At 45.7% G+C, this 24,664-nt stretch overlaps 2 protein-coding genes across 10 annotated transcripts in view; one reads left to right on the top strand and one right to left on the bottom strand.

Moving 5' to 3' along the window:
• The window catches only part of RBM6 (RNA binding motif protein 6), an 88,073-nt gene extending 79,844 nt beyond the window's left edge, over window positions 1-8,229 (bottom strand). For 4 of the 9 annotated variants that reach the window (XM_072941312.1, XM_072941306.1, XM_072941313.1 and 1 more), the window contains exon 1: window positions 8,050-8,229. The gene's annotated coding sequence lies outside the window, so the exon portion shown is untranslated. Of the gene's footprint in view, window positions 1-7,467; window positions 7,686-7,882 lie in introns of all 9 variants that reach the window. The other 5 variants (XM_072941308.1, XM_072941311.1, XM_072941310.1 and 2 more) reach the window with 5 other exon arrangements.
• A 4,936-nt stretch (window positions 8,230-13,165) lies between these two features.
• On the top strand, window positions 13,166-24,423 carry MON1A (MON1 homolog A, secretory trafficking associated). The gene is made up of 6 exons (XM_006196321.4): window positions 13,166-13,425; window positions 19,747-19,886; window positions 21,318-21,803; window positions 22,406-23,171; window positions 23,894-24,041; window positions 24,139-24,423. Exons 2-6 carry the CDS (start codon window positions 19,760-19,762, stop codon window positions 24,277-24,279), a joined length of 1,668 nt encoding a protein of 555 aa, XP_006196383.1. The 5' UTR covers window positions 13,166-13,425; window positions 19,747-19,759; the 3' UTR covers window positions 24,280-24,423.
• Window positions 24,424-24,664: the final 241 nt, after the last annotated feature.

Genomic DNA, 24,664 nt, shown 5'->3' with positions numbered 1-24,664 from the left:
CCTCCCTGGAGTAGTGTACTTCGGTACTTCAAATGGAAAGGTGAATTTTTGGTAAAGTGGGAAAGGGTTAGTAAGAAAAGAAAGGTGGAAAAGGAGAATCAACAAGACCCATTTTTAAAAATTACTTTTAAAAACTGTAAAATACACATATAAATTGACCACTTCAGAGGGGTGTGTATAGCTCAGTGGTAGTGTGCACTTAGCACACACAAGGTCCTGGGTTGAATTCCCAGTACAGAAAGAAAGAAAGAAAGAAAGAAAGAAAGAAAGAAAATAATTTGTGGAAAACCACAAGAAAAAAAATTAAAATAAATTTACCACTTCAACCAGTTTTAAATGTACAGTTCAGCAACATTAAGTACATTCACACTGCTGTGCAACCATCATTTCCATCCATCCACAGAACGTTTTTCATCTTGCCAAACTGAAAGTCTGTATCCATTAAACTCCCCACTCCCATCTTAATCCAGTCCTTGGCAACCACCATTCTACTCTGTCTTTATGATTATGACTACTCTAAGTACCTCTTAATACTAATGGAATCATACAATATTTGTTCATGACTGGCTTATTTCACTTAGCATAATGTTTTCATCTGCAGCATCTATTAGAATTTCATTCCTTTTTAAGGCTGGATAATATTCTATTGTATGTGTATACCACATTTTGTTTATCCATTCATCCATTGATGGGCAGTTGGGTTACTTCCATCTTTTGGCTAATGTGAATAATGAACATGTGTGTACAAATCTCTTTGAGACCTTGCATCAGTTATTTTGGGTGTATAACCCAGATGCAGAATTGCTGGATCACATGGTAATTTTGCTTTTTGATAATAGCCATCCTAATGGGTGTGAAGGGGTTTTGATTTGCATTTCCCTAATCATTAATGATGTTGAGCATCTTTTCATGTGCTTATTGGCCATCCGTATAGCCTTTTTTGGAAATATCTACTCAAGTCCTTTGGCTACTTTTTTATTCAGGTTGTTTTTTTGTTGTTGAGTTTAGGGGGTTTCTATATATTCTGGATATTAATCTTTAATCAGACATGTGATTTGCAAATATTTTCTCCCATTCTGTGGGCTGCCTTTTTACTCTGTTGACAGTATTCTTTGAGCACAAAAGTTTTTGATTTTAATGAAGCCCAATTTGTCTATTTTTCCTTTTGTTGACTGTGCCCTTGGTATCATATCCTCTAAGATAATTGCCAAATCTAATGCAAGGAGCTTTCCCTCTGTGTTTCCTTCTAAGAGTTTCACAGCTTTAGCTCTTACATCCAGGAATAAGATCCATTCTTAAGAAAGGTATTTATGGAAAGTGAAGTTCTGCATATTGATTCCTTTAAAACTATGCATGCCCACCTTCTCCCTGGAATGTTTTTGTGTACCCCTACACTGAAGACTGTAGTTTGAAGAATCTATTCTTGCTCAATCACTTAAGTCCTTTTTTGGCCTGTGTTACCACTCTGCTGACTAATTTCTTTTTGTTTGTAAACATACTAGAGTCTCTCTCATGCAAAACACGCACTCCAATACAAAACCTTGAAATATGAGTTGAATAAATAAATGAATATCCACCAAATATAGCTAATCTCCTAGGCTCTATACTGTTCCCTTGCACTGTTCTTGATCCATGTGCCGTCCCTGGGTGCTATGGGCTGACATTTGTTGTGTTGCCCCAAAATTCCTATGTTGAAGTCCCAATCCCCAGTGTGATGGTATTTGGAGAGGGGAGCCTTTAGGAGGTAATTAGATCATGAGGGTAGAGCCTTTATGAATTGGATTAATGCTCTTATAAGAGACAAAAGAGATGGTCTCTCTGTACCATGTGAGGATACAGCAAGAAGGAAGCTATCTGATAGAAAACAAACTTTTGGTTACCAAAGGGGAAAGAAGGGGAGGGACAAATTAGGCATTTGAGATTAGCATATACAAACTACTATATACAAAATAGAAAAACAACAAGGTCCTACAGTATATAGCACAGGGAACCATATTCAATAGCTTGTAATAACTTATAATGGAAAATAACATGAAAAAATATATGTGTATAACTGAATCACTATGCTGTACACCAGAAACTAACACAACACTGTAAATCAACTATATTTCAGTTATAATTAATTAATTAATTAATAAAAAGAAGGTAGTTGTTAGCCAACCAAGACGATCTTCTAGGAATCAAATCAGCTGGCACCTTAAGCTTGAACTTACCTGCCTCCAAAACTGTGAGAAATAAATTTCTATTGTTTAAGTCCAGGGTATTTTGTTACGGCAGTACAAGCTGAATAAGACATTGGACAATCTTATCCATTCTCAATCTAACCACCATAACTACCATTTCTATGATTATACTTTCTACATCTCCACCTCCAGCTTAGACTTCCTCTATAAAGTCCAAATGCCTGCCAGAAACTGCCACCTGGCTATCCCATAGGAATCTCAAGCTCATGTACAAATTAAACTATTACTGTAGGGAGACATTTATATAATTCATTCGAACCACTTTTTCTGACAAATAGAAATTTACCAGGTTTTAAATATTCTTATAAACTGGTCCTTTACACCAGCAAATTATAGTTAGGTTCCTAGTTTAAAAGTGAGTTTTGTAACACAGGCACAGTGTGGCAGCGAAGGCTTAGAGTGCAGTGTCTGGACATACTCTGCCTGGGTTCAGAGACAGACCACCTGGAAGCAAGTCTTGGCTCTGCGACACTACAGGACCTTAAGCAAGTTATTTAACTAAATGCCTCAGTTTACTTATCTGTAAAAATCAAAATAAAGATAATGTCTATGTCATAGTTATCAGGATAAAATGACAATGTAAATTCATTAGAAGAGTGTATGATAAATCAAATGCTTAGTAAATGCTAGTTATTACTATTTTTAAGGGTTTATTTAAAAAATTATTGGGATTTGGATTGCATTCCCATTGATGCGTTCTGGTTTAGCTACATGACTGATTTTAAAGTTTGATTTGCCAGCTAGATTACATGGTAGACATTTTCCACAAATTAAGCTCCAAGGTTCTGACAAATATATATTTAAAGCACATGTGCAATATACATTATGCCAGAAAATACATCCTTTGCAGCCATTTATGATAGAAATATTAAGATGCTAACTTAAAAATGTGCCAAGTAGTAAACAAAATTTTTTAAATTTTAGGGGGGAAAATTTTTAAATTCTTTTAAGTCATTCAAGGGGTTTCAAGACCATTGGCTTAGTGAACATATTTTAGAGTCAGATTGCCTGGGTTTGAATCAAAACTCCAGCTTTCCATGTACCCTTGATAAGTTATATTTAACTTCTATATGCCTCAAAGCTCTCCTCCTACACAATGGGAGTAATAGTGGTACCTACCTCATATGATTACTATAAGGAGAAAACAGGAGCATGCATAGGAAGTAATTATATTGACAGTAACATTATTCATAATAGCTAAAAACTGAAAAGAATCCAAATGTCCATTAACCAGTGGATAGGTAAATAAATATGATACACTCATAAAAAGGAATGCAATAATATGAATGAACCCAAAAAACACTAAAGAAGCCAGACATAAGACTATGAATTATATCATTTCAATCATATGAAAATTCTGGAAAGCATAAAACTACAGAGGCAGAAAGCAGATCAGTGAATGCTAGGACTTGCAGTCAGAGTGGCAAGTGGAGATTAAGAATAAACTGGTGTTGGAAATATTCTAAATCTGAATAGTGTTCATGATTGTATCAAACGGAACACTTACAATAAGTGAATTTTATGATACATAAATTATGCCTAAAAAAGTTTTGAAAAATTTTAAAGCAACAATGTGTTCACAACACTGTAAAATGATTATGAATCAATAAAAAATGTAAAAAAAATAAAAAATTAAAAAAAATAAAGCAACAATGTGTTAAATATTATTACTCCTGCTCTATGCTCAGGTGTTTAAAATCATAACATTATGCTGGAAAGGACCTTCCTGAGTCTGTCTGTTTCTACTCTCGGAAACAAGAGTAATAAACAGAAGCATAGCTGAGTGCTGACTCTGCCACAGTTACACATTTTACATGGGTTCTCTCATTGAATCATCACAATCCTCTATGGGGGTAAGTTCTGCTACTATCCCCATTTTACAGACTATGAAACAGGCTCAAACAGGTTGAGAGACCTGCCCCAGAACAATATAACTCATATGAGGAAAAGCCAGTATACAAACTGAAGACCATCTGATTCCAAAGCCCATCCTAAAATTCATATGGAATTTTATAAGACTCTGAATAGCCAAAAGAACCTTGAAAAAGAACGCAGTTGGAAGATTCACAAGTCCCAATTTCAAAACTTAACTATAAAGCTTCAGTAACCAAAACAGTATGGTACTGTTCCAGATTTGCAGATACTAACTACTATGTATAAAATAGATAAACAACAAGTTCCTTTTGTATAGCACACAGAATTATACTCAATATCTTGTAGTAACCTATAACGAAAAAGAACATAAAACGAATGTACGTATGTATATATATGACTGCAACATTATGCTGTATACCAGAAACTGACACATTGTAAACTGACTATACTATAATAAAATAATAATAATAATAATAATAATAATTTTTTTAAAGTGTGGTATCGGTATAAGGACACAGATACTGAACAATGGAATAGAGAACCCAGAAACAAACCCTTACATACATGGTCAAGAGATTTTCAACAAGGGTGCCAAGACCATTCAACGGGAAAAAGACAGTCTTTTTAACAAATGGTCATAGGAAAATTGGATATGAACAGTCAAATAAATGAAGTGGGACTCTCACTCAATACCATATATAAAAGTTATCTCAAAAAAGGATTAAAGACCTAAACTTAAGATCTAAACTTCTTAGAAGAAAATGGGGGAAGCTTCATGCATTGGATTTGGCAATGACCTCTTGGATATGATGCCAAAAACAGTCACTCAAAACCAAACAAATTGGACTTCATCAAAATTAAAAACTTTTGTCCTTCAAAGAACGATATTAACAGAGTAAAAAGGCAACTCACGAATAGTAGAAAATATTTTCAAACCATATATCTGATATGGGATTCATAACTAGAATATATAAAAAACTTCTAAAACTCAACAACAAAAGACAACCTGATTCAAAAATGGGCAAAGGTTCAAGATTCGCAGGCAATAACTACTATACACAAATCAGATAAACAACAAGTTTCTACCTTATAGCACAGGGAACTATTTTCAATATCCTGTAGTAACCTATAATGAAAAAGGATATGAAAAGGAATATATGTATGACTAAAACATTACACTGTAACACCAGAAATTGATACAACATTGTAAACTGACTACACTTCAATTTAAAAAAATGGGCAAAGGACTTGAACAGACATTTCTCCAAAAGAGATATACAAGTGGACAATAAGCACATGAAAATATGCTCAATATCATTAACAATTAGGGAAATACAGATCAAAACCACAAGACACCATGCCACACCCATTAACATGGCTATTGAACAAAACACAACAAAAAAAATCTAACAGCGGCTATGAAGATGTGGAGAAATGTGAATCTTATGTATTGCTGGTGGGCATGTAAAATGGTGCAGTCACTGTGAAAACACATGGCACTTTCAGAAAAAATTAAAAATAGAATTATCACATGACCTAGGAATTCCACTTCTGGGTATAAACCCAAAAGAAACGAAAGTAGGGACTGTACCCCCCACCCAGGTTCACCACAGCATTACAATAGCCAAAAGATGGAAACAACCCAATGCCCATTAACAGACAGATATATATATATAATTTTTTAAATGTATATTTAAATTTTTTTAAAAAGGAATGAAGTTTGCATGCATGCTATGACATGAACGAACCTTGAAAACACTATGTTAATTGAAATGTCAGGCACAAAATGACAAATATTGTATGATTTGTCATTATATATATATATATATTTGTCAATATATGGGGTCTGAGGAAAGGCAAATTCACAGAGACAGAATATAGATTAGAGGTTACCAGGGGCTAGAGGGAGGGGGCAATGGGAATTATTTGCTTAAGGGTTCGTTTGTATCTGGAGCAATGAAAAAGTTTTAGAAACAGTGTTGATGGTTTCATTACACTGTGAACGTAATTAATGCACATTGTTACACATAAAAATGGTTTAAATGGCAAATTTTGTTACAACATATGTAATATATTTATCACATCTTTGTAAAAAAAATCAGTAATGTAATATAGGGAAAACCATTGAATTAGACACCTTAAAGGCGTGATCTGTATGGTGTGTGAATTCTATCTCAAAGCTGTTTTTTAAAAAGGTAACAGTGGTGGCTAATATTTAGTGAAAACTTTCTGCACACCAGTCACTGTTCTAAGAGCATTACATACACCTCTCAACAACCTACAAGATGCCTATATTTCTTAACCTCATTTCACATATGAGGAAATTCAAGTTAGGTAATTTGTCCAACGTCACTAAGTTACTGGAGGAGTTAGGGATTCAAAGCCTATCAGAAGCTAGAGCTCCTATAGTTACCAACTCTGCTCTATTGAGTCCCACAGTGTGATAGGAAGGTTATAAAAGGCACCTGATAGATGCCCTGTTAACTAAGTGAATGACATGAACAACTACTGTGGGAGTATAGCAGAAAAATTAATTCTAAGCACTTGGTATACAGCTAGAAGAGTTCATGATTTATGATCCCTAAAATTGCAGAACTTTCCAATAGCTTTAATCTTAATACAACTCTGAATCAGACTATTAACACCAGTTTATACATTTAAACATTGGCAGATGAATATAACCTTGCCTATGTATCTTCAATAAGACTGGAGAGTTCACTTAGTAACCTCTCCATTGACAGTTCTCTGAAAGGCTACAAAGTCCTAGGCTCCTAAAGGTAACAAAAATAAACCCAATTCTGGTAACACAATTCTAAAAAGAAGGGTGCTACAGATGTCCAAAAACAGAGACCCAGTAGCTATCCTGTAGGTTAGGTACCTAGTTAGATGCTAGTTAACCAGACAAGGTTCAGGTCCAACAAATGGTAACATACTTCAGATATTGCCAGTCCTACCCTCACTCATCAGTTCTTGATCCTCTCCCTATAGTCCTCACAAGTGTGCTGATGTTGACATTATTAAACCATTCACACTGGTAGCATTACTCAACAGGAAGTTGAAAACTAACAAACTAGGGCACAATCCAGAGTTCAGAAAATGAACCAGGTGATCAGGCGCATCAGTCTACTGAACTCCTTCACCTAGATCCCGCAACTCTGACCTTCACAAGCAAACCTGGAATATGCAAAAAATACAATTACCCTTACAGCATGTACAGTACAAAGTCCTTTCGGTTAAAAAATGCACGCCCAGAGTCGAGTCCAGTCGCACAACATCAATTCTAAAGTTAAAAGAAAAACAGATTTTCAACGCCAAAAGAAATCTAAAAAGTGAATAAAAGGAAACATGCCTCTCCTCCCACATTCGCCCAACGGGCACAGGACCCACCAGACCACTCTCCCGCCTCCAGCTTCTACCGACCCGCGCCGCGTGTCGGGTTCCGAGCTCTCGCGCCCTGTGGTCCTGCTGAGCCCACTCGGGTCTGTCCAGATCTGAGGGCGAGGCTACGGTGCTAGGCACAAGAAAGACTCCCTCTTCAGCGATGCCTCAGAGAACTGGATCAGATTCCTGCAAAAGCAGGAATAAAGGGGGAAGAAAGGGCCGCCTGCAGCTCCGCGGACCCGAAGACCGAACTGCGACCACACGCCAGCCCCAGACCCCGCAGCCGGCCGCCCCGAGACCTGACCGGTAATTCTGCAGCCGCGCCAGGCCCCGCCCCGGGCCCGCGACCGTTCCGGGGCGTTCCTCCCGTGGGCGGCACCTACCTCACCACCCCGCCACTTGACTCTTCTTGAGCGAGGCCGCGGCTGCCCCGCGACACCGAAGCCGCAGCTTCCAGGTCGCGAGGGTCTGCCACGTCCAGAGCAGCCTGGCAGGCCAGCTCCTTCCCCACAGGCTCCGGCACGCCCTCTTTACCACCCCAAACCCTTACCGAGGCAGCGCGGCCTCCGCGGCCCGCTCCTCCTAATCCTCAGCCACAGCCACCGACCCAGCGCCGCGGAGACCGGAACTTCCTCCGCTTTCGGCCGCTGCCTCCACAAAGGCGCCGCCGCCTTCAGCGCTCGGCCCGCCGGGAGATGGAGTACAGCTGCGGGTCCCGCCGACTCCACTCCCGCCGTGCCCCGCGCGTGGGGCGGGGGGCGGGACGGGGGTGTGTGCTTCCCTGCGGGGGCGGGGCGTGGGGGCACGCTCTCGCCGGCGTCCAATGGGAGGGCGCTTCCCCGCCCTGGTCCGCTGGGGCTGCTGGGGGCTGTGGTTTGGCCTCTGGCCCGCGGCCCCTTGTCTTCCTTGGCTCTTTGGAGTTGAGCAAGGCGTGCATTTTCTTGGTGGCTTGGCCTTGCTCCCCGCCAGAGCGGATATGGCCCTGACCTGCCTAGCTTGAAAACGCCTTATTTTCTCTTAGTGTAAAGGAAATGGAAGGGAACCTTCTCCGTCCTAAGCCTTCTGGGTCAGGGACTTCTGGCCCACTCCAGCGCCTGACTCCCGACCTTCCCAATACAGGAGTATAGACCTTTTGCCCAAGACCTGAGGATAGGTGCGAGAGATCATAGAGAAAAGCAGTAGTCACAGAGGCTCCTCCCCTTTTCCTTCTGCTGGGTTTCCAAGTTAGGCATCCTCAGCTCAAGAATACGAGGTGAGTACCATCAGTAGTCCTACCTGTGAAGGAAAGTCTGCTCAGTTTCAACAGGGAAACTAGCTCTCGGGCAATAAGTCTGGCCAAGAGTGACTTGTGCGAGGTCACAGAGGTGTCTGCAAATCAGCAATCTAGTGGAAAACGGAGCAGCAAGCTTTAAGTTTGCAGCTGATTTCCAGGATCTACTTACAGCTAATGTTCTTCAAATGGCCAGCTCCAAGTCTCCAAGTGGAGTGTCTACATTGTTGAAATGCTTGGTGGTTCCAGCTACCTGGTATCCCTGTCAGTGGATCCTCAGGGAAGGTAACCTGACTTTATGGCCTAAATTCAACATCATGGGATCAAAGAAGTCTCCACAAGAAAAGCTTATAAATCATTATAAAATAAAGCAAGACTTTTCTGTAGAGAAAAGAGATTGTGGGGTTAAGTAGTCTTTAAAGTTACCTTCCTCCTTTTCAAGCATCTTTTCTGAAGTCATTCTTTCATTCAAGAACTGTGTGAAGCACCTGCTGTAAGCCAGTCACTGCATCAGATGCTGGGGATACAGGAAGGTGAACAGACTTTGCTGCTCTAGTGGAGACATGAGTGGGGCCAGTTACTGAAGACAGACAACAAACTAAACAAGATATATAATCTCTGCTGAAATGAATTTGATTTATGTAAGGAGGGAGATGGAAAGTTGTTGGAGGGCTCTAAACAGAATAATATCATGGCTTCTATGTTAACAGGATCTCTCTGGCTGCTGAGTGGAGAATAGGCTGAAGGTGGAAATGGCAGAAGCAGGGCAGCTGGTTGGGAGATTGTTGCAATAATTTAAACATAGAAGGATGATACTTGTACCTGTGTGGTCACAGTGGAAACAGGAGACATGGACTGGGATGAAGGGAAAGAGGGAAGAATATGGAAGGAGCAATTTGGGTAGGAAGAGCAGGAGCTCAGTTTGGGGTAGGTTGTTTTTGATGCCAGTAGACAAGATGTGGAGTTGGCAGTTGGGTACATTAGTCTAGAATTCCAGGTAAAGGTCAAGGTTAGAGATGCAAATCTAGGAGGTATCAACATATCTGGTATCTAAAGCCATGGGCCTGGATGAGAAGACCTAGGGAGTGAGAGAGTGAGTATAGTCAGGATAGCAGATTTCCAGCCCTGAGCCCTGGGACACACCAGCAGTAAGATATTCCAGGTGAGAGGAGGAACACTTACACAGAACTCTAGGTACTTTGACTTTGCCTCCCAAACTGGACCATTATTGGTGGATGTCTCCCTTATCAGAAAGTACCTTATCTTCTAAAGAGGTAAACCATATTAAGGAACTAGTTATTTTGTCTCATTCCCAATCTCCTTGGGCAATAATAATTGCTACTCTTTATCACAACTCTGTGCCTGGCATTGTCCTGATACTTCATTACTCATTTAATCTTCACAATAACTGTCTGATATCCCCTTTTATAGTTATGGAAACCAGAGCCCAGCCACAGCTGGAAAGTAGAGGGTGGGGAGATTCCAACCCAGATCAGTCCTACTCCAAGGTTCATGCTCCTGTTTTCCCCTTTTCATTCCTTAGGGTGATTATTGAGGGTTTTCACAGGAAGCATCTAAAAAAATTTTTTTTAACTTACAGGAGTACTATGGACTGTAAGGTTATTTATACTGGCTTAGGCGAGGAAGTATGAGCTATGTAAAAAAGAGCTGACCCAGAACAGCGCCCTCACCTGGAATGGAGAATACAGCGTCCAGTTGCAGAGATGGGTTGGCTCACCTTCAGCCCCTAAATCCTCACACGGAAGAATCCAGCAAAGAGAAAGATGTGGTCCTGCCTGTTGTTGGTTGTTGCCTTGGTCTCATTTGGGGTCATGGCTCTTCAGCCTTGAAAGTAGGGGCCTGATCAAATGTTAAAATGAGAGACAGGAGCCATGAAAATTTCCAGCAGAGCAGGAAAACCAGCTGCCTTACCAGGGGCTGCAAAGTAATAAAGTCAGGGAGGAAAACCTCTTCAAAATTTCCAGGGAAGGACTGACTATTCTTATTTTAGCTCGGAATACTTCATATTGTATATGTTGTATTTGTATGAGGGGGAAATTGCTGAAAATGTTGAAAGAGTCATTAAAGGATTTGTCCTGAGTCACACAAGCAAGATAGGAACAGGGCTGGGAACGGATCCCAGTCTCAGGATACAGTCACTTTAGCTACCTCTTCACAGCACCTCAGGTTCTGAAATATCCACTCAAGCCATGAAAGAAAAGAAATCTGGGGAGGAACAAATGTCTTATTTGTTCTTTGCTCCAGTCCCAGCTAGCCCTCACCACTGCTGTTGTGAAGATGACATGCTATGCTGGGTTCATGAAAATCATAGGCCTAGACAAAACAGAAAACTGGTTTTGAGGAGCCCCTGACCTGGAGGTGCAGGGTAGCCTGTGGTTTGTGGCAAAGCCTGAGGCTTGAAGGATCATCATATAGGGCAGTAGAGCCATCACAGGATTGACATTTATTATTATTCCAAAAGACCAAGTTATATTTCTTGGTAGTTCTGTCAGCAAAAAATGACCTTTCAGAAGGGTTGTCTTGGGGGGAAGGTATAGCTCAGTGGTAGAGCCATGCTTAGCATGCATGAGGTCCTGGGTTCAATCCCCAGTACCTCCACTTAATAAATAAATAAACCTAATTACCCCCAAACAAAAAAAAAATCCAAACAAACAAAAAGTTAAAAAAAAAGGGTTATCCCAATATTCAAATATATAAATATAGGTCAACAGGTGGATTAAAACAGAGTTTTAAACAACAACTGTAAAATGTTTTAGTAAGTATCCACAGTGGTTTGCTCTGTGAGAATGTCCTAGGCTCAAGTCTTAGCCCAAAGCACCTGGGGTGTATGGCCACTCTTTTGGCTAAAGAGAGGCAATACTTCCAAATGAATGTGGTGCTATTTGGTGAAGCTCATGTGCTTAAAAGCAAAAGTGAGACTCAAAGAAGCCCTGAGGTCACATGAAGACTATGGAGATTGGTTAGGTATGTTAGAAAAGTTTAAATGTCTTTTATGGGAATCAATTCTGTGGGGTGCAACTTCTGGTTAATGGAATATAGCCAGGTTATTTCTGTACCAGCCAGGGAATATGAGAGCTTCTTGGCTTAAACTCTTATAATGTAATATGGCAGGATTAATGAGAGCAAAACCGTGTAAATGATATTTATTCTAAGGGAGGGAGCCTGTCCTTCTGATCTAGTGAGGAGAGAAAATGAGTGACCTGGGAAGACCTGGAGACTCCTCTCCCCCTCTCTCCTCTCCAGGAGAACAGACGGGTAAGGAATTGGGCATTTTCTCACAGGTTCTTACCTAAAAGGGAGGAGAAAACTGCCCTTAAATTATGTGCAAGGGTCTAATAGCCTGTGCAAAGCCATCTCTGGTAAAAGGCCACAGCTTTGTCAGCATGTCAGTCACAAGCCAGTGTTGTGGAGGTAAGCTCCAAGTGACAGCTGTCTGAGACTATAAGAAAAGCTGAGGGGCAGAGCTCTCTCCCAATTCCAGTGTAGGACTGAGATGGAAACAGGACACTGCATTGGGGTGCTTGGAACAGCAGGGAGAATCAAAGGAGTGATTTCAGACTTTTTCCTTCATCCCTGAACTGTTGGGTGAATTAACTGTGAGGCTATAAAGTGATCTGATTGCTTCAGAGATGGCATGAGCAGTATTGTTGTTAATCCCTAATTTTACTTCTTTAAACTGTTCTCCAAAAATAAAATTGTTTCGGAAAGCTTTATGTTTTCCTGTTGTTTTTATCACTTTGCATCTAGGAAATTACAAATTACCATAGGAGAGGTATCCTTGCCCTGGCAAATCACCTGGGAAGTTTTTAAAAAGATATTGGGGCCTGAATCCCATCCCAATCCAATTAAATCAAAATCTCTAGGAGTCATATCCAGGCAATTGTGTGTGTGTGTGTATTTTTTTTTTTTTAAAGTTCCCAGGGCAGTCAGAGTCGAGAACTACCGTTCTAGTGCCTCATACTGATATATTAAAACGTAATGGCTAAAAGGAATTTTTTTTTAAGCAATAATAGGAGTGTCTACACCCTTTTAGCCAATGTGGCCAAGCCCACTGGTGACATTTATCCAGCCCACAAACTTGCAATGTCCTTCCACAGTCAGTGGAGGAAACAACGTTAACGTCTCTTTCTTTCCATTGAAATAAACCTCTTGTTGGGTCGGGCGGAGGGGCCGGGGTTTCTGGGCCTCCGGTCCACCCCGGGCTTTGGGTTTGGGGAGGTGCCTGGGCTTGGCCGGGACGCTGGAGAAGGAAGTGCCGGTCGAGGCCATCCCGACCCGGGTCAGGCCCCGCCCAGGGCTCTGCCAGGACCGGGCGCCCGGCCCCGCCTCGCGGCGGCCGTGCACTGCGAACTACATCTCCCATAATGCACCCTGGGGGCGGGCAGGGCCAGGCCCAGAGACTGTAGCCGGGCCTCTGCCGCGAGAGGCCGGCGAGGGCTGTCTTCCTGAGCCGGCAGCCGGACGAGGGGCGGTGGTCAGCGCTGTGGCCATGTCTGCGTCCGCAGGGGATCGTGGTCCCGCGAACCTGAGCCCTCACTCCAGGCCCGGCCGGACACCCGTGCCCTCCCGGGGGTCCGGCAGAAGGCAGTGACCGGCAATCTCTGTGCGTCCTGCCCCCTCCTCCCAGAGAAACAGGTGAGTCCGACTACCAACTCACGTGGCCTGGGGGCACCTAGAGACTGGAGAGCTGTCATCTTTGGAGGGAGGGGCTTGAAGACTGGGAGCCTCTGCCGTCTATGCTGCCATTTGCGGTAAGAGGACTAGGTCTCTCTGGGGTCACTTAGCCGGTTGGTCCCCAGCTGGGGAATACAAAAGGCGAGGCCTGGAACTCTTCCTTTGGCTGAGAGGGCAAAGTCCTATAGGGGCAGTGGCCAGGTAGTACTGCCCCACCCCCCAACGCACACTTTCTGCAAGCAGAGTGCTCTCAAACATTTGCAGTGGTTGACTGTGGGGTGAGCAAGGCAGCTCCTGAAAGTGTCTTGGGGCTTGGAACTTTGCTGTCAAGGGTGTCCTGGCTCAGATAACCAAGCTGCCGCTTATACCAGGTGAGCCACTCTGAGCTGGAGTTTGCTGGAGGAGGGTAAGCAGCCTTTGTCAGAGAGGGGAGTGGCCACCAGCAGTGACAAGTACCAGGCCATACTCTCAGCAGGGTAGGCATCCTGCTGAAGTAGCTACAGCGCAGCCTCACGTGGACCCTGTCTGCCACAGCTCCATGCATCCTGGCACTATCCTCCCAGGTGGACCACTCTTCAAAGGATCAAGGCAGGATGGAGCACTGTGTAAGCAGGAAGAGGGAGCAGGGATAGTAGAGAGCCAGTTGGGAGGGGCTCTTGCAAGGCCCTCCCTTCCTTCAGCCAGGCACCTGGAGGAGGGAGGCACACTAGAAGAGCTGATTGAGCTAACTTGTTTGGTAACATTGCTCAAAGGCACAGCAGAGCGCTTCTAGGGAAAGTAGCAAGCCCTGTGGTCTTCTAGAGAGGCTGCCTGAGAGGGCCCAAAGGGAGTATCTGGTTCTAAGAGACGTCTCTTGCTTGACTGCTTCAGATTCAGCCCCCCCAAAGCTTCAGCCACACAAGTTAAGTCTTCAGTGGCTACTAGGTGGGTTTTACGGTGAGTCTTTCACCCTCCCTGCCTAGTTTCCAGTGTAAGTGTCCAGAGAACTGTTTGTTTCATCAGAGCTTTTGGCTGGATCCCCAGATTGGCCTTGGAGTTACTGAGGTGCTGCATGATCTCAGGTGGCAGGGAAACTGTTAAGAAGGAAGGGTCCACCAGCCTCAGCCAGCTGAGCCTGCCCTCACTCCTTGCAGGCACCATGCTGGGTACTACTCAGACATGCTGGCTTAGTCACCTGAGCCCACAGGGATCAGTGAGTAATGGGCCCTCAGAGCATCCCGTAAGCTGCTATAGACCTTGTTTGAGTCTTTGAGCCAGAGGTGCAAGGACACAGAGCAGGTGCATGTGATAGACTAAGGAGTTCAACTTGGCAGAGACTTCTAGGAGCAGCAGAGAACTAATGGTCTGTTCTTGCAACTTCAGGATGAATAGCCAGTTAGCCTGGGGGAACTCCTAGCCCTAGGCCTATAGACATCTTTTGGGCCCAATGTCACAGAAGGGTCATTTCAGGACACAACCCACCTTGCTTCATGAGGTCAGAAACACGTTTCCCCAAGCCAGTTCACTCTGGGCCTGTCTCAGGGGGAGCAAACTCTCAAAAGAATGATTTACATGGCAGAGACCACTGGATCTGTGTGTAAATGCAGATACACATGATCTGAATGCTGAGTAAGAATAATCACGATATGCTAAAGACAGCTGAGTGTACAAATGCCTATTCTGTGCCAGGGTAACCAAATTACATGGATTCTCTCATTTAATCCTCCGACAACCCAATGAATGGTACTATCATTATCTTCATTTTATAGGTAAGAAAGCTGAGACTCATAAAACCAAGCCAGGTTAATCCAGGTCCCTCTGACTCCAGAGCCATTGTTACTGAGCACTTGACTACAACCAAGGACAAATCTTCCCCACAAGCAGGAGTCTCCCCAGGCTACACTGGAGCTGGGTGTTCTTTGAGGATTTTTCACCTTCTCCCTTACAAAATTATGTACCTGGCGGATGTTAAACTCCTGCTGACATTTTGAAATTTGTGGCAGGTCACAGGGTGACCCTCAGTGTAGAAAAATAAAGTAGAGCAAGGAGGATAAGAATCCAGGATATTTCTAAGGTCACACTTGAGCAGCAACCTGAAGGAAGTGACAGAGTGGGTCATATAGATATTTGCTCAAGCAATGGAATAGGTGAGGTGGGGGGCAGGGGAAAAAGCAGGGAGATGTGGTCCAGACAGAAAGTTCAGTAAGAACAAGGTTCTGAAGTGAAGGAGTACTCAGGATTCACATTTACAATGCACTTAAGGAAAGCCATGAGGTCAGTGCAGCTGGGCTGACACAAAGCAAGTCGGGTAAAGCGCAGGAGATGAGGTCAAAGAATTAATGGGAGGGGGTGTAGACAGAGTGGTTCTTGTGCATCACTGTGAGGAAATTGGCTTTCTCTCTGGGTGAGGTGGGACCATTACAGAGTTGTGAGCAGAGGAATTACATGACCTGGCTTCTGTTTCAAGCGGATCACTTTGAGTGCTGTGAGAAGGGGATAGACTGCACAGGGACAAGGGCAGAGGTCGGGAAACTGGTTAGCAGACTGTTGTAGCAGTCTGCTAGAGAGGTAATATTGGCCTGGACCAATGTGGTAGTGGTGGAGGTGATGAGAAGTGGTCAGTCTCTGGATATGGGCATTTCCCACACAGCATCAGTAAACTGTTACATGAAAGTTGGACATTTGTCTGGAATCACTTAGTGTCTGTTCCCATTATTTTAAATGAAAAAAAGTATTAAGACTCCCTTCATCAACCCCAAATCCCCATTTTTCTAAAATGGCACTGAAACACAAGGAAAATACATACTTAATATATGCCCGATAAATTATAGTGTTAAAATATAAAATGCCTAAAACATTTCCTCCTTACATCAAACAGTGTTTGATGTAAGCCTCTTTTGTTGGCACTTAATGATCTTCTGTCAGTTCTATTTGGAATGTCATTTGAGGCTTTAAATGCACATTACATTATTAAAAATGTACATCAAGAATTGATGACATAAATATGCAGTTTTTTCTGTATAAACATAAGCTCAGTCAATATAAGTTTGTTGTATTAGTTATCTATTGCTGTGTAACAAATTATCCCAAAACTTACCAGCTTAAACAACCAATAAATATTTATTATTTCATATAATTTCTCAGGGTCAGGAATTTAGGAACCTTTTAGATGGATGGTTCACATCCAGTGTCTCTCATGAGGTTTTAGTCATCCAAATGCTTAACTGGGGTTAGATGTTTTGCTTCCAAGATTGCTCACTCACATGACTAGCACCTTGCTGCTGGCTGTTTGCAGGTGTCAGTTTCTTGCCATGAGGTCCTCTCTATAGGGCTGCTTGAGTGTCCTCACAATATGGCTGCTGGCTCCACTTAGAGTGATCTAAGAAGGCAAGGCAGAAACCACAATGTCTTTTATGACTCAGCCTCAGATGTCACGCATTGTCATTTTGACATTATCCTGTTGGTTACGTAGATCAGCGCTGCTCAGTGTGGGAGGGAAGTATATACAAAAGCCTGAATGCCTGGAGTTGAGGATCACTGGGGACCACTTTGAAGTCTGGCTACTGCAGTTAGGTATTAAAAACCAGAGGCATTCTATGGGGCAAGTGTTAATGAGAGATATTTTGCTGGGTGTGCCTGGGTGTATTCTGAATTACAACCGACAGAATTTGCTGATGGTTTGGTATATGAGGTATGGGAAAAAGAGAGGCATAAGGGATGACTCCAAGATCATTTGCTAAATAACTAACAGTATGAAATTGTCTTTCACTGAGATAGAGAAGACTCTGGGAGGAACAACTTTTTAAGGGGATGCTCAGGATCTCAGTTTGGGACATACAACTTTGAGATACTGTAAGATATCCAAGGGAAGACATCAAGTAGACAGTTAAATGTGTGTGCTTCTAGAAGTAAGAAAAGAGATCGAGGCTGCAGATAAAATTTGGAATCGTTAATGTATCAGTAAAATTTAAAACCACAAGATTGGGTATAATTACCAAGGGATTGAATGGAGACAAAAAAGAGATCCGGGGCGAGGGTATAGCTCAAGTGGTAGAGCGCATGCTTAGCACGATGGGGTCCTGAGTTCAATCCCCAGTACCTCCATTTAAAATAAATAAACAATTAATTAATTAATCTTAATTACCTCCCCCCACCAAAAAAAAAAGAGATCCAAGAACTGAAATCTGGACCCCTCAACAGTAAGAAGAACTGCAAAGAGGACTGAGGAGGGGTGGTCCATAAGGTAGGAGGAGAACCAAGAAAGGAAAGTGGAATACCAGAAGCCCAGAGAAGAAAGTGTTTTGAGAGAGGGAAAATAATCAGGTGCATCTGTTGCTGCTGCTGAGTGAAGTGAGATGATCCTGGAGGTCACTGGTGACCTTGAGGCAGCAGTACTGCTGGAGTAATAGAGGCAAAAGTCTAGTTGGAATGGGTCCCACTCTCAGAGGAGACCTCTGTGGATGCCTTCTCGGGTTCCTGCTGAGGGCATGCAGAACCTTAATTACTCTGGCCCTTTGTCAGATAAGGTGGTCCACACCTTGGTCTTCTGGGCTCTGACCCTTGCTGCGAACCATCACTCTTGATTGTCCTGATTGACAGGATTGGTGGCCTAGAAAATCCCAAAATGTAAATGTTCTCCTGAATAATGTTCCTTTGAAGATTATTCAAAGCACACTCTGTGTGGGGTAATGCTGCTGGCCAGTGGTACCCAACCCCCAATTACTCTGGTGCTCCAGGATCAGTGCAGGAGTGGCCACTATGCTAGTCTCTGGTCCTGCCTCCCTGTCTGTTTTGCACATTGAACTCTGTAAAAGATTAATTTGAAGAAAGGATTCAATAGCTTACCACAAAGATGACACAAAGAAGAGCTTGAAAATCAGTTCTTTGGGTGTACATGCAGAAGCTGCCTGATAGGAACTGGGGGAGGGGTTGTCAGAGAGAGTGTTCTTGGACACAGACAAGCTGGGGCCACACAAATGCTAGTGATGGTGACGCTGTTTCTTTGAGATCACTCTTCTCATGAACGTTTTTGAGCAACTACTTCATGCCAGGCTCAGGGTGGGGTCATTTGCCCAAGGTTGTAGAGCTAGTAAGGGACAGGCCTCAGTTATTCCCTGTGAACTCTGCTCCGGGAGGGCAGGGACAGGGTCTGCTTTGCTCACACTAAAACCAGTCCCTCCCAGGCCCCTGCCCTGCCTGCAGTGACCTCCTCATGAGTCTGACTAGTCTTTGCTGCCCTTCTAGTCCAGCCAGCCAGCTCTCTCTCCCCTAAGGGGTCAGTGCCTCAGATGGAACCCCTCTCCTGTAGATTGTATGCTGCCTGCCAAATGAAGACCCTGCAGCCTGTCATTCAGGGGCCTTAGAGGCTGACCCCAAGTGAGCCACCCAACTTTGTTATCCCTGACATCCCCTCATGGATACCTCCACCTGGTCCTCAGTGGGTGTAAGGGCTGGGAGATCAGGCTGAGTCTGTCCTCAGTGTCCATCAAATGGGCACTAAGAAGTGACATGTCTATAGCTAGTTTTTATTGAAAAGGCAAGCCCCAGTGCCAAATTCCAAAGGTACAAAATGCAAGGAGAAAAGCAAGGCTCTAGCCTGAAGACAAGCCTGTTTGCTCCAACTCACTTCTTTCCTAGGAAGGGCCTAAATAGCAAAAAGAACTGATTAGTCAACTCGGTTTTAAGTGGAGAAATGTTCATGGCAGGATGTACAGTGGAAGAGATAAGGATACAGAAGGATTTCAATTCCCAGCTCCACCACTTCTTTCTGTCATGCCCTTGAGCAGGGTACTCTCTCAGCCTCAGTTCCTTCATCTGTATAGTTAGCCTGACAAGAATGCCTGCCTCAGAGAGGAGTGATCAGAAGTAGATAAAAGTCCACATAAACTTACGATGCTACCTTGGCATTGAGTAAGTGTTAGCTGCTATTATAAGTTTGTAAAAAATACATACATATATTTTTATATACATTTTTAGAGAAAGACTAGAAGGACATATACTAAAATGTGAATAGTGAGAAATACTGGGAATGATTTATTCCTTTCTTTGTACTATTTTTGGTATTTTTTTTTAAGTTTTCTACAATGACTAGATACCATGCATTCTTTCTTTTATAATCAGAAAAAGAACAGCACAATTCATTTTTTAGAAAGGAGTACTCAGAATCCATTCCCCAGAGGTTTGAATAGCTGGGTCCTGGTGAGGGATACTTTCCTGTACTTAACAACTGTTAACTCTGCCAGTTACACCCCGCAAATAGCACCTTCCTCCTTACCCTCAACAATGTCTTTGTTTGCCCCACAGGAGAGCCCAAGGGATGGCTGCTGACATACAGAGGAAGAGAAGTGGAGAATGCCCTGATGGCATGTTGGCTCCTTCTGATGGGCAGAGTGTGGAGAGAGCTGAGAGCCCCACACCAGGACTGGCCCAGGGAAGGGAGCCAGGTACGGGCAGGGAGCGCAGCCCAGCCAGCTGACGGCTGGAGCAGCCTCCAGGGCGATCGGGATTCCCAGCCACGCTTTCACTCCCACTCATTCACACATGTGTTCACTCACTCACTGAATATTCGTCCTGTGCTGGGGATACTGCTGGGATCCAGGTTCATTCTATATCCGGAATTCCTCTCCACTTCAGCCACTCGCCCTGTGCTGTCTGGCTGCTAATGTGGGCTCTCCTCCTATTCCCTGTGTCTACAGCGTACCTCCCTGGCTCCTTCTCCCCACCTCAGCTCTCAACTTAAATGTCACCTCCTCACAAGGGAGGGCTGCTTTGACCATGCTCTGTACAGAATGCTAGTTATTTTGTAATTTTATTTGTCTATATATGTATTGTCCATCTCGCTCATCCACGGTTGTGAGCTCTTTAAGCACAAAGCGGTTGTATCCCCTGTGCCTGGTGCAGTGCTGAACTCATAATAGAAACTCAAAATATATCTGTTGAACTCTTGTGTGAAAAAAAAAATCGGTAAAGGAAGACTGACATGGTCCCTGCCTTGGGGGAGCCGGAGGTTAGTGAGACCATTATAGTGGAGCCATGGGTCTCTGAGCAGAATCGGGAAGCCTCCTCCCAGTGAGAGAGATTCGCTGAGCACAGGAGGTATTCCAAGCACAGGACAAGTGCTGGGCACACAGCAGTGAACAACCAGGTTCCTGCCATCGAGGGGGAACCCTGTGCAGTTGAGTAGAGGACAGTAACTGACTCTGGGAGGTAACTGACAAGTGCCACAAGAGAAATCAAGGATCAGGATATGATGGGGAGGTGAGGGTATAGCTCAAGTGGCAGAGCACATCCTTACAGTACAGGAGGTCCTGGGTTCAATCCCCAGTACCTCCTTGAAAAACAAATAAGTAAACCTAATTACCTCCCCCTCCAGAAAAAAAAAAAACGGGTTAGGATATGATAGAGTGCTGAGGGTTGGTGGTCAGGGGATGGGGGCAACTAACATCTTTGCTGAGAGCTGAAGTGTGACAGGGAGCCGGCCTGCAAGGGGGTGGGAGCATCTTCCAGGGTGAGGGAACAGGAGATGCAGAGGTTCTGAGATAGGTGGGGGTGTGTTGAGGGCATCCAAAGAGCAGGTGGGCGAAGGCCAGTGTGACTGAGATGGGCAAGGCCTGTGAGATGAGAGTGAGAGAGGCAGGCAGATACCAGCCGCCGCTGCAGCCTGGAGGGGTCCGGATCTTATTCCCATTGTGATGGGAGAAGACTGGCGCTGTAAGTCTCAGAGAGACATGACTTGCAGCAGACAGTAGCAGGAGGGAATGGTGGCTTGCCTTATCAGGGCAGGCAGTCAAGCTTAAGAGCTGTATTGGGCACCTTGCTGGTGAGGTGGTCTGCTAGCAGCTACCGCTATGAACACCAGTGCTTTTGGCTGGCAGGTGCTGGGCAGGAGGGTGCCATGTTCGTCCATGCCCGTTCCTACGAGGACCTGACTGAATCAGAGGATGGGGCGGCTTCTGGGGACAGCCCCAAGGAGGGTGCTGGGGGTCCCCCACCACTGCCTGCAGACATGCGCCAGATCAGCCAGGACTTCAGTGAGCTGAGCACCCAGCTGACAGGTGTCGCCCGAGACCTGCAGGAGGAGATGCTTCCAGGAAGTTCTGAAGACTGGCCGGAGTCCCCAGGGGCAGCCGGGAGACCAGCCACAGAGCCCCCAAGGGAGGGCATTGGTGAAGGGGATGAGGAGGAGGCTGCCGAGGCATGGCGACTGCACCAGAAGCACGTCTTCGTGCTGAGTGAGGCGGGGAAGCCTGTATACTCTCGTTATGGGTCAGAGGAGGCTCTTTCCAGCACCATGGGTGTCATGGTGGCCCTGGTGTCCTTTCTGGAGGCTGACAAGAATGCCATCCGTTCCATCCATGCAGGTGAGCCACCTGGAGTGGGGTTCTGTTCTGGGAGGTGTCCCTGGCGAGGTTAATTCGTAGCAGGTTTTGGACTCCCAGGAACTAAAGGGCTCGGATGAGCTATGTGACCGAGGGCAGTCCCTCCACCTCTCTGAGCCCCAGGTCCTCATCTGAACATGAGGTACAACACTGACTGCCTCATAGGGCTGTTGTGAGGGCCAAAGGTGGCTGGCACATGGGCTTTGCCCTTGGAGAGGGTGAGAAGCCTGGGGAAGTGACCAAAACATCCCAGATTGTGAGCCCCACCCAGCTCTTGCCACAGCCCAAGAATGTTTGTTTTTCTGAAGTGCTTCCTGAGTTTTTTTGAAACTGGCCCCAGTCTGTGAAGCAAGTGGCAGGAACAGGCCTGGGGCCCTCGGGGAAAGGGGGCCCTTGGGCTTCTGTTTTTCTTTTCATCATCCTGAAGCCCCCACTGTGTGCAAGCTCTGAGGGAGGGTGGAGAGAATGTGGAAGGCGACATGCTGCATAGGAAGGCAGGGCTCTGAGGTTGCCTGGCCAGGCCAATCCCAGAGGGCTTCCCAGAGAGGGGCTGAAGCTGACACCACCCCCAATCCCCCCATCAGATGGCTACAAGGTAGTGTTCGTGCGCCGGAGCCCACTCGTGCTGGTGGCAGTGGCCCGCACGCGGCAGTCAGCGCAGGAACTGGCACAAGAGCTGCTCTACATCTACTACCAGATCCTGAGCCTCCTTACTGGCGCGCAGCTGAGCCACATCTTCCAGCAGAAGCAGAACTACGACCTGCGGCGTCTGCTCTCGGGCTCGGAGCGCATCACCGACAACCTGCTGCAGCTCATGGCGCGAGACCCCAGTTTCCTGATGGGGGCTGCGCGCTGCCTGCCCCTGGCGGCGGCCGTGCGCGATGTCGTGAGTGCCAGCCTGCAGCAGGCGCGTGCGCGCAGCCTCGTCTTCTCCATCCTGCTGGCGCGCAACCAACTCGTGGCGCTCGTGCGCCGCAAGGACCAGTTCCTGCACCCCATCGACCTGCACCTGCTCTTCAACCTCATAAGTTCCTCCTCATCCTTCCGCGAGGGCGAGGCTTGGACTCCAGTTTGCCTGCCCAAATTCAACGCAGCCGGCTTCTTCCACGCACACATCTCTTACCTGGAGCCTGACACGGATCTCTGCCTGCTTCTAGTCTCCACCGACCGCGAGGACTTCTTTGCAGTCTCTGACTGCCGCCGCCGTTTTCAGGAGCGCCTGCGGAAGCGCGGTGCCCACCTGGCACTGCGGGAGGCACTACGCACGCCATATTACAGTGTTGCCCAAGTGGGCATCCCCGACCTGCGCCACTTCCTCTACAAATCAAAGAGCTCCGGACTCTTCACCAGGTGAGGGAAGGCCTTGGTGCCTTGCTTGAGGTGGACAAGAGTGTGGGGAGGGGGAGCTGGTTGGGCCTGAGTCCTGAAGCTGACGACCCCTCTGGGAATAGACCAACATGCTGTTTGTTTGACTCTGACATCTGGGAACCAGACTCCCTGTCACTCTACCCTACTTCCTACTAGCATATCCTCTATTTCATTCATTGCCCACAAGGCCTCAAAATACCGAGTATACCCAGGGAAGGAAGCTGGAACAGAGGTCTCCTGGGTTTTTTGGCCTGGAGCTGCCCTTTCTTAAGATAAGGTCATTTTGGTCTAGCCCAGGATGTAGAACTCTTCCTCTACTTCTTTCAACAGAGGGGCTGGAGCCAGATGTGGCAACTTCTATCCTCCCTTTACCCCTTTTGGTCCAGGGGATTCCCAGCTTACTATTCCTCTACTTTAGACCTGTCACTCTGTCTTGGACACCTAAATTCAGACTGGCCTCTCCAGGAGAGTATCACCAAAGATGTCATGAACTTGAGGGAGATGGGAGAACAGGGTTCCAGTCTGAGTGTGCCCAGCCCTATCCTGGGGAGACTTCAGAGGTGGGGAAACAATACCTTGTGCTGGGGGAGCATTTGGAGGGTAGGACACATGGCAGAGTCTCCCTGGCTAGGAATAGGTGTTTCTGGATCTCTAGAGAAGCCAGTGGAAGTCACTCCTTTGCGAACCCACTCCCCCATCTCCAGCCCTGAGATTGAGGCCCCATACACCAGTGAAGAGGAGCAGGAGCGGCTGCTGGGCCTCTACCAGTACCTGCATAGCCGTGCCCACAATGCCTCCCGCCCACTCAAGACCATCTACTACACGGGCCCCAACGAGAACCTCCTGGCCTGGGTAAGGTGGCCCTGGGATGGGATGGGCTACATCAGGGTCCTGGGCAAGAGCCACAAATGGTGTCTAATAGGATGACCACCCTGTGCCCCTCTTCCAGGTGACAGGTGCCTTTGAGCTCTACATGTGCTACAGCCCCCTGGGGACCAAGGCGTCGGCTGTCAGTGCCATCCATAAACTGATGCGCTGGATCCGCAAAGAAGAAGACCGCCTCTTCATCCTCACACCCCTCACCTACTGATGAGAATGTGTGGGGCTCAGCCCTCCTAAGCACACTGGGCTGTGGAAGCGATGGGAGCCTCCTGGTGGGGCTGGCCTCTCTTGCCCAGGCAGCAGGCAGGGACTGTGGGGTTGGTGTGTGCATTAAAGTGCTTTGGGAAAGATACTTCTTGGACCTTGTCACTGGTTCCTGCACTCACCCACTCTCCCTCACATACAGACACTGCATCCTCCTCCCTAGGCCCCGCCCAGGCTTCCCCATGCACAGGGCACATGCACAATTGAGCCTCTCTTCTCCCTCCCTTGCACAGCATGTGCTCAGGCTGCATGTGCTCAGAGATGACCCCTGGGCTGGGGCTGTTTTCATTTAGCTGAAGTCTCCCACATGCAAAGTGTTTGCCAGTACC

This window comes from Vicugna pacos, chromosome 17, assembly GCF_048564905.1.
Source record: "Vicugna pacos chromosome 17, VicPac4, whole genome shotgun sequence".
Taxonomy (NCBI): domain Eukaryota; kingdom Metazoa; phylum Chordata; class Mammalia; order Artiodactyla; family Camelidae; genus Vicugna; species Vicugna pacos.
This window is presented reverse-complemented; position numbering and strand designations above follow the sequence as displayed.

Bases quoted from the DNA above. Each gene is read 5' to 3' on its own strand.
- MON1A (XM_006196321.4), top strand. From the start codon at position 19,760: ATGGCTGCTGACATACAGAGGAAGAGAAGTGGAGAATGCCCTGATGGC. The intron at 21,804-22,405 runs GTGAGCCACCTG...TCCCCCCATCAG, and splicing joins CATCCGTTCCATCCATGCAG to ATGGCTACAAGGTAGTGTTC. The intron at 23,172-23,893 runs GTGAGGGAAGGC...CCCCATCTCCAG, and splicing joins AGCTCCGGACTCTTCACCAG to CCCTGAGATTGAGGCCCCAT.